At 32.6% G+C, this 12,661-nt stretch overlaps 1 protein-coding gene across 1 annotated transcript in view; it reads right to left on the reverse strand.

Moving 5' to 3' along the window:
• Positions 1 to 2,563: 2,563 nt before the first annotated feature.
• LOC129230397 (1-phosphatidylinositol 4,5-bisphosphate phosphodiesterase gamma-1-like) overlaps positions 2,564 to 12,661 on the reverse strand; it is a 112,739-nt gene continuing 102,641 nt past the window's right edge. Inside the window, 6 exon segments of the mRNA XM_054864795.1 lie at positions 2,564 to 2,713; positions 5,654 to 5,745; positions 9,364 to 9,522; positions 10,024 to 10,138; positions 11,173 to 11,275; positions 12,415 to 12,460. Coding sequence (XP_054720770.1) covers positions 2,564 to 2,713; positions 5,654 to 5,745; positions 9,364 to 9,522; positions 10,024 to 10,138; positions 11,173 to 11,275; positions 12,415 to 12,460 — 665 coding nt within the window.

Raw genomic sequence — 12,661 nt, forward strand, 5'->3', positions numbered from 1 at the left:
AATATTCAGTCACAGTTTAACAGCAAGAAAATCTATGAAAACAGAACTTGCCTCATGAGATGTATAATGAGATAAAATACAATAAATTTTATAAGATCATAGAATGCAAACAGGGATGCCCACGAGGGGGGATCAATGGCACAGATTGAGTCATTGAAATTTTTAGGGGGAGGGGGTTAATTTGAGAATATTTTTGATCTCATTTAGGGGAGGGGGCACCTCTGATGGTTCCCCTGATGTTCATGCATATAATTATAAGACAATAGAAAAATATTTTAAAAAAATCTTTACAGAGCAAGAATGTTCAGTTTTTTAAAAAGTTTTATCATAAAATTGTTTTGCCATAAAAAAAGAGAGCTTAATTGCTTCATAATATAAAAGCCGTTACAGCTACTATTCAATTATCTACATATTTAAAAATAGGAAGAAGTCAGGTTAAAAAAAAAAAATGCTATGATATTTTAAAAACTAATATTTTTCTTTTAAATACCAAAAAGAGGTCAAAACCTCTCGACTTGAGGCAGAAATACAGTTGAAAATAGCTGAATTCTAAGTCTTGAAGCCGTTCAGTACATTCATATTAAGGCTCCTATAACTAGGAGCTGACCCGTCAGCCATTTTCATGCCAACGGCTACGCTCGCTTGTGTCGTCTGCTACTGAACTCTTGCCGATTTGTATGTTTAAATGAAGGAAAATGGGCGATTGTGCAGCAATAAATTGCAGCAATCACTCCAAGAACAAAATTCGAATGTTTTTGTTCCCTACAAATGAAAATAGAAGAAAGAAATGGATAGTAAACTGCCGGCGTGAAAATTGGATTCCGACGAAGCATTCACAACTTTGCATTGTAAGTACTGTTTTTTTGTGAATACCTTACCTATTTGGATAGAATATGTTATAGAATGTCTTCTTTTTCCTTTATTAAACAAAAAACTGGTCCACATAGTGAAACTTTAGATGAAGTAATTAAAAAAAGCATTACTTAACGAAATAACAGGTTTGCCATAAATCTTGGCATAAAATGTTTGTTTTGTCGCCAACCAAATGTAAATACTCGTCGTACCTAATTTTTTTGCGAAGAATTTTTGATATATGAAATAAATATTTATTTGTTACTCGTTTGTTATCGGGTTTAACGTGTAAATGTTTCTGAATAATACCCGAAAATAAATGGCACAGTTGTTATAGTAGTATTGTTTGTTTCATTTTCACGCTAAGAAAATTACTTAACAACTGACACATAAAGCATGAAACTATGACACACAAATGATATCAATATAAATAAGAATTGAAATTCCTTTAGATATTTGTTTGTTTGCTTTTTGATTGAGAAAAGCAAAAATTTGTTTTAAAATTTGCTGTTATTGAAAGTAATTAAAATATTTTTTGTTTAATTTTAAAACTCAATTTATGAACCAAAACTAGAAACTATTAAAAAAGCAGAAATGCCAAAATTTTCAGAACATAATTATTTGTTTTTTGTTGTATATCTGTTTAAGAAACATTATTATCAAAAGCAGTAACTTTTATTTTATTATTCATTGCTTAGATATTAGTAAATAATTGTTTTATTTAAGCAAGCCATACTTGTTCACTAAAATTAGCACCAAGTTTTTGTGTTGCCTCAAAACACTTCGGGGTAAATAATGTAAATCTAATTCATGTCTAGATGTCTCTTCGGAGAAAGTTACATACAAAATTCATCAAAATCTTGACATGACAGAACATGAGTAAGAAACACATGAAAAGCATGAACAAGAGTAAGTTGAACACGAGAAAAACACGAGTAAGTTGTTAGATTTACATCAATTTCTACTTATCTACCTCAAAATTCTGAAAACCAGCCCTTGCAAAATTCTGTGCTTCCATTCCTCTTTTTTTTTTCGCTGTCGCTAGCAATCCTATGGCTTTTAGTGGCCTTCTTTTTTTTTTGTCCCCTCCCTTTTTTCAGAACCATTCGCCGCCTCTGTTAATTTTGATATAATTGCTTATACAGTTCTAAATTTTCTTATTAAAGTATTTCCTTGAAGCATTCATACCTCCATGTAATTAACATGTGATACTGTAAAACAAGGTTAGTCGATGGATATTTATTTTCAATATTTTAGATTCGTATGTTCATGTTTCCGAAGGATACGGCTTTTTTAACGCAACTCGGAAATTTGTTTTGAACGAAAGCGTTGAACGCGCAACAAAGGCGATAAATGTGCCAATGTAGCAGCGCGGTCTTGTTTACGTCTGACCGTGGCACGAAAATGGCGGACGATAGGTCGGCCTCTCTACTTTAGGGGCTCTAATTCATATAAAAGGTAAGCGAATCATTTTCTTCAATTTGCAAAATTCCACAATATCTGGAAAAAGCTCGGTGCCACCAGCCTTTAATCTGGATCCATGTCTGGGGCATTATTGACTAAAGGCTGGTGATCTTCAAAAAAAAAAAATTTTTTTTAATAAGAAAATGCATTCCAATGTATGAAAGTCAGCCTGCAATACAAAAAGAATATCTGAAACTTTAGTAAAAATGAACAGCACAAACCTTTATCATCCCGAGTTATTAGAAAACTAGTCTTCGACTGAGACGAGTTGCAAGTGGGAAGCAGCATGTGTTCTGCCTTCATCGCCTCTATTAGGGGCATCTATCCTTTGACTGACATCTTGAGATTGTAATGTAATTTGCTCAGTGGATTGTTGGATGGAAGCTTCAACAGCATCCTTAACAAAGAGATGGAATTATTCATTTTATTACAGAAAATGTAGGCAGTAAAAAGTGCATATATTGCTTAGATTAGTGGTTTTTAAACTTTTTATACCTGCATCTTCATTTTTTTCCGTAAAGATTATTGTTTGCATAACATTTTCATAATTTAATTTTCCTGATATAAAGGGATGTCCCCATGAAATTCCTGCTTCAGCCTCATGTTGTAATAATTGGGGGCTGGTGCCAACTCAAAAAAATATTCCATAGAAGTTGATGATATACAGAGATATTAATGGTATGCATTTCAATATTAAGTGACCGCGTAGAGTTGACCCTCGGCTCCACTTTTTTTTAGAATTGTCCATTTTCGTGAAGGAGCGATACGGAGAGAAAAGTTGAAACGGGATTTGCAAGTGTGTCATTGGTTCTAGAGTTTGAATACATCACCTTGGAATTTCAGAAATTAGTTAAAGAGGTAGGCCATTTTAATTTTGTGTGGTCAAGGCAGATGTCTAATTTGACAGGTCAAAATCTTATGTTAGTGGGTGGGTCTTGGTTTCACTTCTTTCAATAGCCATTGGTCAGAGACAATGCCTTTTACAATTAATTTCAATTGAAAATCAGTGAGAGGAGGGCTGCAATAAAGGAAAAGCTTGTCATTTTTATTTTTTTGTCAACTTAATGCAGCTACTGCTGCAACTTAAACTTTTCAGGTCTAAATAATCACATAACGAAAATATACCAGGAGTACTTTTTTATACGGCCAAAATGTTGCTCAACTCCAAAATATGGCATATGTCCTTTCTTCCTTCACCACCTATTTTAAGGAATGGACTCGTTTTCTCAAATGATTGACAAGGGTCATTAGTTTACGGTTGGACTATTTCTGGTACTGATCCACTTTCCCTGGATATTCCGGGCCCACACTAAGCATTTGCCACCACGTCAAAAACGATAAAATTGTAAATTTGGTGAAAGAAACTCTGATTGGAAAAAAGTCTTGACAAATGAAAAAATTTCAGATATTTCCACAACAAATAGAAAAAAGGTTTTCACCTCCATCCTTAAAATTATTATTAAAAAATCTACAAGAAAAAATAACAACAAATTAGAAACTCCATGTCTCATGCACTGTTAATAAGTGTTTAGTAAACTTAAGTGTATGCTGCATAGTTACAATATAAGCACTTGAATTGTATATTTTATAAAATTCTTTCTTTGTTTCCTAATTGAAGTTTTCTAAAAATAATTTAAAATTCATCATTAAAATTTACTAAATTTAAATCTTTGGCTATGACTTATGGAATTTGGCCAAGAGAATTAAAATTTAGCTAATTTGTTGGCTAAATTTGAAGTACCTAGCACAGGCCCTGGATATTCTAAATCTGGCATTTTCTGCGTCAATCAAGGATAGACAGACAGTTAAGAGAAAGTGAGCACATTTGACACACTCAGATAAGACATTTTAACGAATTTCTGTCTTATGAATGAGCACAATCCAAGAATCTTTTAAACCTTTTAAAGGCAGACCTGCCAAGCTCATACAATAAAAAAAAAACGATAGATTGAGTCACTGTTTCAAGGGAGGAAAAAAGGAGATTTTAAACGATGTTATTTGAAAAAAAATATGGTCAGCATTTCTAGTTCAATGTAGATTAATTTCAGATATAAAATAAATACCACCTCAGAGCTCTAAAAAATTTCTTGTAAAATAACACGTCAATGACATATGCTTTATGAAACGTGTGTTATAAAAAAAGCATAAATACAATTTACATTTGTGTCATTAGTACTAAGACAATTATGTCATCTAGTCTATGATTTTAGTTATGTTAATAAATAAACAAGCTGATGTCTGCTTTACATGACTTCCTTTTACTCCAATTTAATGCTATTTTCCCATTACTGGCAATTTAAATATGATTCAATTAGTTTACTCTCTGAATATCACCAACAGTAGCCAAATTGAAACCAGATATAAAAAAAAAAAAAAAAAAAAGCCAAATTTGTCGCCAAGTTGGTGACAAAAAGACTGGCGATATATCGCCAAGTGTCCGCCAAACTATAACACCACTTGAGTTTACATCGAAATTAACAATGATTTCCCACAAAAAGGGGCAAAAGACCACTTTAGAAACATCCAAATGCAACCAAATGGGGAGGTGCACAACTAGACCCCACTAGGAGTCTATGTACCAAATTTCAACTTTCTAGGACATACCGTTCTTGAGTTATGCAACATACATACGCATACATACATACAGATGTCACGAGAAAACTCATTGTAATTAACTCGGGAATAGTCAAAATGGATATTTCGTGTGTCTATATGTTCTTAGGCACTTATCCATGTGTGGTAGAGTCGAAAAAAAAAAAAAAAAACCTCAACATTCATTCGGGGGTGAGCCAAATGGAAATCAAGGTCGATTTTTGAGTGAAGTTTTTTTAGTGAGTACAATACTTTCTTTTTTGTAAAAAAGGAAGTAAAAATATATGTAACACAAATTGTACAAAAAATTAAAATACATGGGAAAATAAAGCAAAAACTCAATAATAATAAAAAAAAAGTCACAGAATTTTTTTCAGCAATACATCTTTACACTGCACATGTGATTCAGAGCTAAAGGAAACCCTTTTTTCAAAGCAAAAAAAAAAAGTTTATGAAAGAAAAGATCTTCAATAAGATGCTCTTCTATCGGACATATTTTAATTCATGCTTTTTTTTTAGCACTGAAAAATGGTTTCTTGTAACCCTAAAACAGGTTTGCAATTCTGAAAGGTATTCAAGCAAGCTTGATGCTCTTTTAAAAATTTTAGTTCCATACACAAAAGCTAAACTTATTTCCAATGTGCATGATGATTCCTTAAGTTAATTTCATTGGGCTCAATTGTGCGATTTTTAACTAGCATTAGAAGTATTTACTCTACTACCGAACTTCATACTAAATACTTACATCACACTGCTGCTGAATATCTATGCGAACTAATAAACAGGCGAGTTCTAATTCTTCACTATATTCATTTTTCAGAGCGATAGAGCGGTAACCTAGGAGAAATGAAAAGAAGATCATACTTCAACATAACAAGAGTTGACTTTTATGTCACGGAAATACAGGGTTGGCTTTCTGCTGGTTTTTGCCCTGCCAGTGGGAAAAACTGTTTATAACCAGTAAAAAGTGGCAGAATCTGGCAAAAACTAAAAAATGTCTTTTATAGTTCTAGTAGCTACCTAATCATATTCGTTTAGGTAAACTAAAAATGCAAATTCAATTCATTATTCTAAAAAGTAAATTAGTTTAGAAAGAGAATTGTTCATGTGCAGATGCTTGTAGCATTTGAATTAATCTCACGAATGACGAGGATCCTATTACTATTGGTCCTTACGAAAAAGATGTGACATACAGATTTAAACAGGTTACTGATTATCATTTGCCAGCTTATATGCTTCATCCAAAACGCTTGGGATGAGATTATCATGAATTCTCAAGAAGAAAGAGACAGAGTTTTATCTGCTAATATTAACAAATTTTGTACATAATATAGCTTTGCAAAACAAAGAAGCCTCATTTCCTGAAAAGTATTTTTCTAGCTAGGTGAACCAGTGAAAAAAAAAAGCAATGCAAGAAAGCCTCATTAATCTTGCTTGTTCCTTGATTATAAAACCTGTTAGTTGAAGCTTGATAAGATCTTCTCTATTTTGAATGGTGATAATATTGTGAATGAATTGCACTTTGGTTGACATTTAATTGTTTTCCCCAAGCATTCCCTGTTATATGACAGAAATTATTTTAATATCATTTTGTGAGTTCCTGCCACAAATTTGGCAGAAAGGGGGGTTTTGATGTGCCGGTTTTAACCGGTTGCTAACAGTGGTTTTAACCACCTTGGACAATGGACGAAACTTGCCATTCCGCAGAAATGTCAGAGAAAATTAAAGCAATACTAGAAAGGTAAATAAAACAGCTCACTTAAAGTATCCAGGTACGCAGCTTCATGCTGATTAGCATGCATTAGCCGGGAATAGCCATAACCAAGTTAGAGGCAGTAGACTCTCAGGCTCCAGCTCGGTTATAGCTATTCCAGATCGGCGGCCATGAATTAGAGTGAAACAGCTGTATTTAGAAGCTCTAAACAAGCTGTTTGGCATACGTTAATGCCAAACAGCTTGCTTACAGCTTCCTAAGCAAGCTGTTAACAAAATTTCAGCAGACTAAAAAAATTGATGGCAGCCAGTGGCCTCAAAAAAGTTAGTGCCCCATTTTCTCATTATTGATGGCCATTTTGAACCATGCTCCAAAACAAATTTTTATGTACACTACTACATCATTTTGCAATGTAATATATCACATAAAGTACAAACTCATACAGTCGGATCCCGACTTACGCGAGGGATGTGTTCCAAGCCCCCTCGCGTAAGTCGGAATTTCGCGTTGTGGAACAACGTATGTTTAGAAAATTTTTATAAGCATACCCAATTATTTCAGACATGTGTTAACGCCCCTCAAATTGTTTCAAACCATTTTTTAACTATATATTACCGTATATTTTATAAAGAACTGATTTTTTTACTGTATTTTAGAAAAATCGTTACTATTTAACATGATTACTGTTATAAAGCACAAAATCTATGATCAATAAGATACATGTACTTAAACAGAAGGGTACTTACATTAAGTACATTAATGCATTATAATAGCACTGAATAGTAGATATCGTAATTTTAATTATAATTTTTAAAATTATGAAGATGATGGTTTATGCAGTGTGGGAACACCTCTATTTCCGGCCTCGCTTCCATTTTCATGATGTTTGTATTTTGCTCAGACACTACTCTGCGAGCTTCAGTGTTAAGATTAAAGTGCTCGTTTGGGAGCCATTCTGTTTTATCAACGTTCATATGTAGAAAGAAAAAAAACTGTTAAGAATCGAAGCAGTTATTTGTATAAACAAAAGCAAAGCGTTGTTTAGACTAATACAGTGTGTGAACTTCCGCTTTCAGTGATGCTAAATTAATGAAAGTCCATTCACGAAACCAATATTTAGTGTCAATGAAGCCCATTCTAACGCTCCGCCGCTCCTTTCCAAAAAATTTCATGCTGCAAGCGAGCAGTTTGCGTCAGCAATAAAAAATTCATCACTCATGAAAAACTCTCGTATAGCCATTTCGCGCAAGTCGGATCGCGTTGTAGCGGGATCCGACTGTATCTCAGACTTCTTCATTCAATTGTAATTGCAAATCTATTCTGAAAAATGCAATTTGTATTTAAAATAAAATTTTAAAATTAGAGGTAATAAAGACAATACAGTCGGACCTCAATTAAACGAATTCATCAAGACCGAAACTTTTCTATATTAAATCGGGGTTATTCGTAATATCGGGGTGTGATTTTTTTTTTTTTATAAAATACACTTAACCTTATCTAAAAACCGCTAATAAACAACTGCGCAAAAATACCTATAATTAGAAAGTTTACATTTGTTATTCAGCATTCCACGACTTATTACACACTAGTTAATTTGAAATTTAAAACTACTGAGAACCAGATGCTTGAACAATTTCCTTGATACTTGACTCGAAAGTTCTCTTTCGATTTTATGGAGAGAAAAAAATGCTGTCTTTCGCAGCTTGCTGCATAAGATATGTTTTTACAGTTTCCAGGCCATGTAAAGCATTTGAAAAAAAACAGTTTTAATGGAAGTTTCACTAACGCTTTCAGCATCAGAATCACTATTTGTTGGTTGCCCCCTCGCCCTCACCCGTCAAAAATTGCCGATTCCAAAATATAAAAAAAAGTCTTTTTCTGCTTTGGACAATATGGATGTAACATTTAGAAAACAATCGAATCTTTCCTAAATCAAATTAACAAAAAAAATTTTTTTTTGGCTGTTAAAACAATTGTTATTTTCGGGTTTTTTATTCGGTAAATAGGGGTTTTTGCCTTCATTTTAGTCGGGGGGGGGGGGGGGAAAGAAAAAATTCGCTAAATCGTGAAATTCATTAAATAGAGGTTCGTTAAATTTTGGTCCAACTGTACTAGTAAAATGTAAAACATACAAAAATAATGTACACAATGAGTCATTTTGCATTGTGTTCATTCAGGGGGAAAAAAATCTGGAATTGTCTGTCAGTCACCAGTTTTGACAACTGTCTTGATATTTCTTGTTGATCAAACAAATTTATGTGGCTGCCACTTGAGAGTGGTGTATAAAAGTGGAAGATTATCATTTTGCTCCATGCATAGGATAAATTGCTTTTTTTTTAATGAATAAATTAATGAATGAACAAACAAATTGTTATGAAAAAACACTAAATTGCCTTCAAAAAGTGTTTTAGTATTAAAATGTAATTTCAAACTGGCTAATTTTACTATAATTTAAAACATGTTGTTAAGTGAGAAGATGTGTGTTTGATGAGCTTTTTACTTTGAATAAGTCTCAAATCAAATAAATTTTTGCTCTTTGTTATTAAAACCTTTGTACAAAAGACTATTGAAACTGTAGGAGAATATTATCATTTCATTGAACAAGTTCAAAATATTTTTGAATGCAAATTTCTAGTATATATTCAAAACAGTTAACAGTGTACACATTACACAAAAACCTTTTTGGGCCAGCAAAATAATGAAAATTGTTGATATTCATTTTAAAAACAGCAAATACTCACCACTATGTAAACAATTAATAGGATATGAAGCCTGGGCAAGGAAATTTGCATCACCAAATACATCTACATATTGTGCAAGGAATCGAATTAGAGCCAAATCTTTGTTGTACACTGTAAATGTAAATGATTCTTTCCACACAGGGTTGAAGCCATTGTCTTCTGCAAAAGGATGAAAAAAAATATATTAAAAACATATTAAAAACACATTACTGCATTGTCACAAAAAAGAAAAATGTTTATTTCTTATTTTATTTATTATAATTTATTTATTTAAAATAGATGCCTGAATAGAGTAGAATTATAATCAGACTAAAAATGGTTTTTTTGACAGTTTGCGATGCAAATTAAAAATAAAAAAATAGCCTGCAAGAGAAATCAGCATTATATTAGTCATAAAACTTTTAAGAAATCATCATTTAAATTTAGTAATTTATTTTCAACCATGCAACTAATGCCTGAAAATAAATTGAATAATAAAGAATACAAAAAAAAAAAAAAAAAACAAACAAACAAACAAAAACATATTCTTATTTTTTATTAACAAGAAATTTTACATTTATGACAGCACACAAAAACTTCACTACCTTGAAATAGGGATTCAAGCGTTAGTTAATAACATTTTAAGATAAGTAAAAAACTAAAATTTAAATTTTAACTTACCTTTTGTGCTAGTTTTGAAGCGATTATTGTCATATTCAGCTCCAACAACTTCAATTTCAAAAAATGGGCTCACTATTCCTTTGCTTGATTTCATTAGATGACGTGCAGAAATTACCTGAAATAGCAATAAACATTTTCAAAAAGAAAATGGACATACAATTTAAGCTTCACCCTTAGTTCTGTCTAGAAACTGGGAATACTAAGCAAACATATGAGCAAATTATCTGTTAACTTGTAAAAGTAATAATTGGGTCATTCTATGGGTCATTTGGTTTGCACGTGACGCTTCACGTATGATATTGAAAATAACACTTTAAAATATCAATGAACAATTTTTTTTTTTTTTTTTTAAATTTTATTACATTTTAATGAAATATATGAACCGTCATGCGTGGAACAAGTGGTTGACTTTTTCATGGAATGGCCCAATTGCATTCAGTGCCCCGGAAGTGGGCGTACCCCCCCCCTGTTTTAACATCACATTAGTTACGGATTTGAATGTTTGTTGTTAGTTATATTGAAGTCACAGTTATATTGAAGTCTTACGAATCATTAATATTGGAAGAACATCATCCACATAGGTTGAATTCTGCCACAGTCCCATGTTCTCGGAGATGTTTTGCGGCAAAACATCTCTGAAACTTTGAAACTGAAAAGCATCTTCAAGAACATGGTGCAGAAATGAGCAGTTTTATGGCATGGAGTTCAAGGTAAGTGTGCATAACGAACATTATGTAGAAAATGAAGTGGGGCTACGCCTACTTCTGGACCACTCTGCTGATGAGAATGGTTCCCCACTCAATAAAACACCTGATTACTTTCCAAAATTGCAACACTAATGGGGGGGGGGGGGTCATGGCGCAGACTTGTTTTGAAATGTTTAAGAGGGTTTGTTTTGAGGGGTGTTTTTTTCATTGGGGGGTCTTTCCAAACTTGACAGGGGTGTGCCCTAGCCCTTAGAGGGCGTATCCTTGCCGTGAAAGATGGTTGGTTTTTATCATTGTAGTCCTCACTGATACTCAATTTCCCCAAAAGTACCTTTTCTCCCCCTAATTTTTTACATTCCAGAAAGCTCAAATAATTTAAAGTATATAGTTCATTTTAAAGCATTATTTATTATTATTATTATTTGTGAAGAATAATACTTACTTCTAAAGAGAGGGTTACGGGTTTAACTCCTTGAAGTGTTATTCTATCATAAGGATCAAATGTTTCATCAAACATACAAGGAGGCTTTAACACATACCCACACCTATGAAAGATATTTATGAAATTTAGAAGAATAATAATAAAATATGCTTTAGAATCAGAGTTCACATAGATTGACACAGCAAATAAATACAATAAGATCAGATTTTAAAATCTTGTACCTTAATATTTTTTATAGAAATTTATATTACAATTTTTCATAAGCAATTTGTTTGTCTTAATTTCAAATCACAAACAAACATTGTCAACAACATAATTATGTACATGCAATATACCAACAACACGTTAATGCCATCCAGAGACTGAAGTTTTTTCCTTGATGAGTATCATGTTGAATAGACGATAACCAAGCTGGGAGCAGATATCATCTCACTGAAGCTGAGAATGCTAGCAAACTGGTAACTAAATAAAATTTAGCACACCAGCAATAGTCCGCAGCTGTGGTGTGGTTTAACTTGCCAATTGAATGCAAATGGCAGTTATTTTCTAATTAGTAGGTAGGTCTTCATACATAAATCAAACCAGTATGTAGTCTTTTAATTTATGTAAGGAGAGTTAAAAAAAATTTTAAAGAAAAAAAGCCGAGAGTAGGAGTTGGCATTCTCTCCAACAACTCCAACTCTTTTACTCCAAACTCAGTCTGTCTCCAACTCCACAGCCCTGCTGATGAGTCCACAACAAAGATGAAACTACAGTTACTGGATGGCATAACCAAACTGGTGGTAAATTGCATACAGTTCTGCCTTAGCCCTGGCTTAAGAGCGATAATTTACTGCTTAACATAATCAATACTTTTTCCACTTATAATTTTTATTTACATTATCAAAAGAGTTCAGCCTTTATTTTTCACTGATTAGTTCACAATGTTTGCAACAGCGGGACAATTTGTACATATTACATTCCATTGCATATTTTAAAATGTTTTTGGTACATGGCTTTTTTTTTATTAGTGGCAGTTTGGTATATATTTCCACCAACTGCAGAAAATGCTATGCCAAGTCAATTTTTGGTAATGCAAGAGAAATATATGCAGTGATGTTTATGATTTAACTTTTTTCCCTTTTTTAAAAGCTTTTGAATAAGGTACTTAATTCTAAATCAAGCAATAAAACTAAAGAAAATACCAGAAGTTAAAGAAAAGACAAAATGAAAATTAGTAAACCATAAGGGAAATTAACATACTTTCCGTTTTGTAGAAAACGAGCTTGGTTCAGCTGCATGGCTTTATCTGTAAAACATACATTAACATTATTACTTTTACGGCTTTAGCTGCAAAATATACATCAACATTATTACTTTTATGGTTTAGGCCATGTCACGATTCAACCGTTACCAGGAACAATATATTAGTGTAATAATGAAAAAAAAAGGAACATGTTTTACACACATACTGTAAATTTCAAAAGTATCCCTCTCCTTATTTTCAAAT

The sequence above is a fragment of the Uloborus diversus genome, chromosome 9, assembly GCF_026930045.1.
Source record: "Uloborus diversus isolate 005 chromosome 9, Udiv.v.3.1, whole genome shotgun sequence".
NCBI classification, from domain to species: domain Eukaryota; kingdom Metazoa; phylum Arthropoda; class Arachnida; order Araneae; family Uloboridae; genus Uloborus; species Uloborus diversus.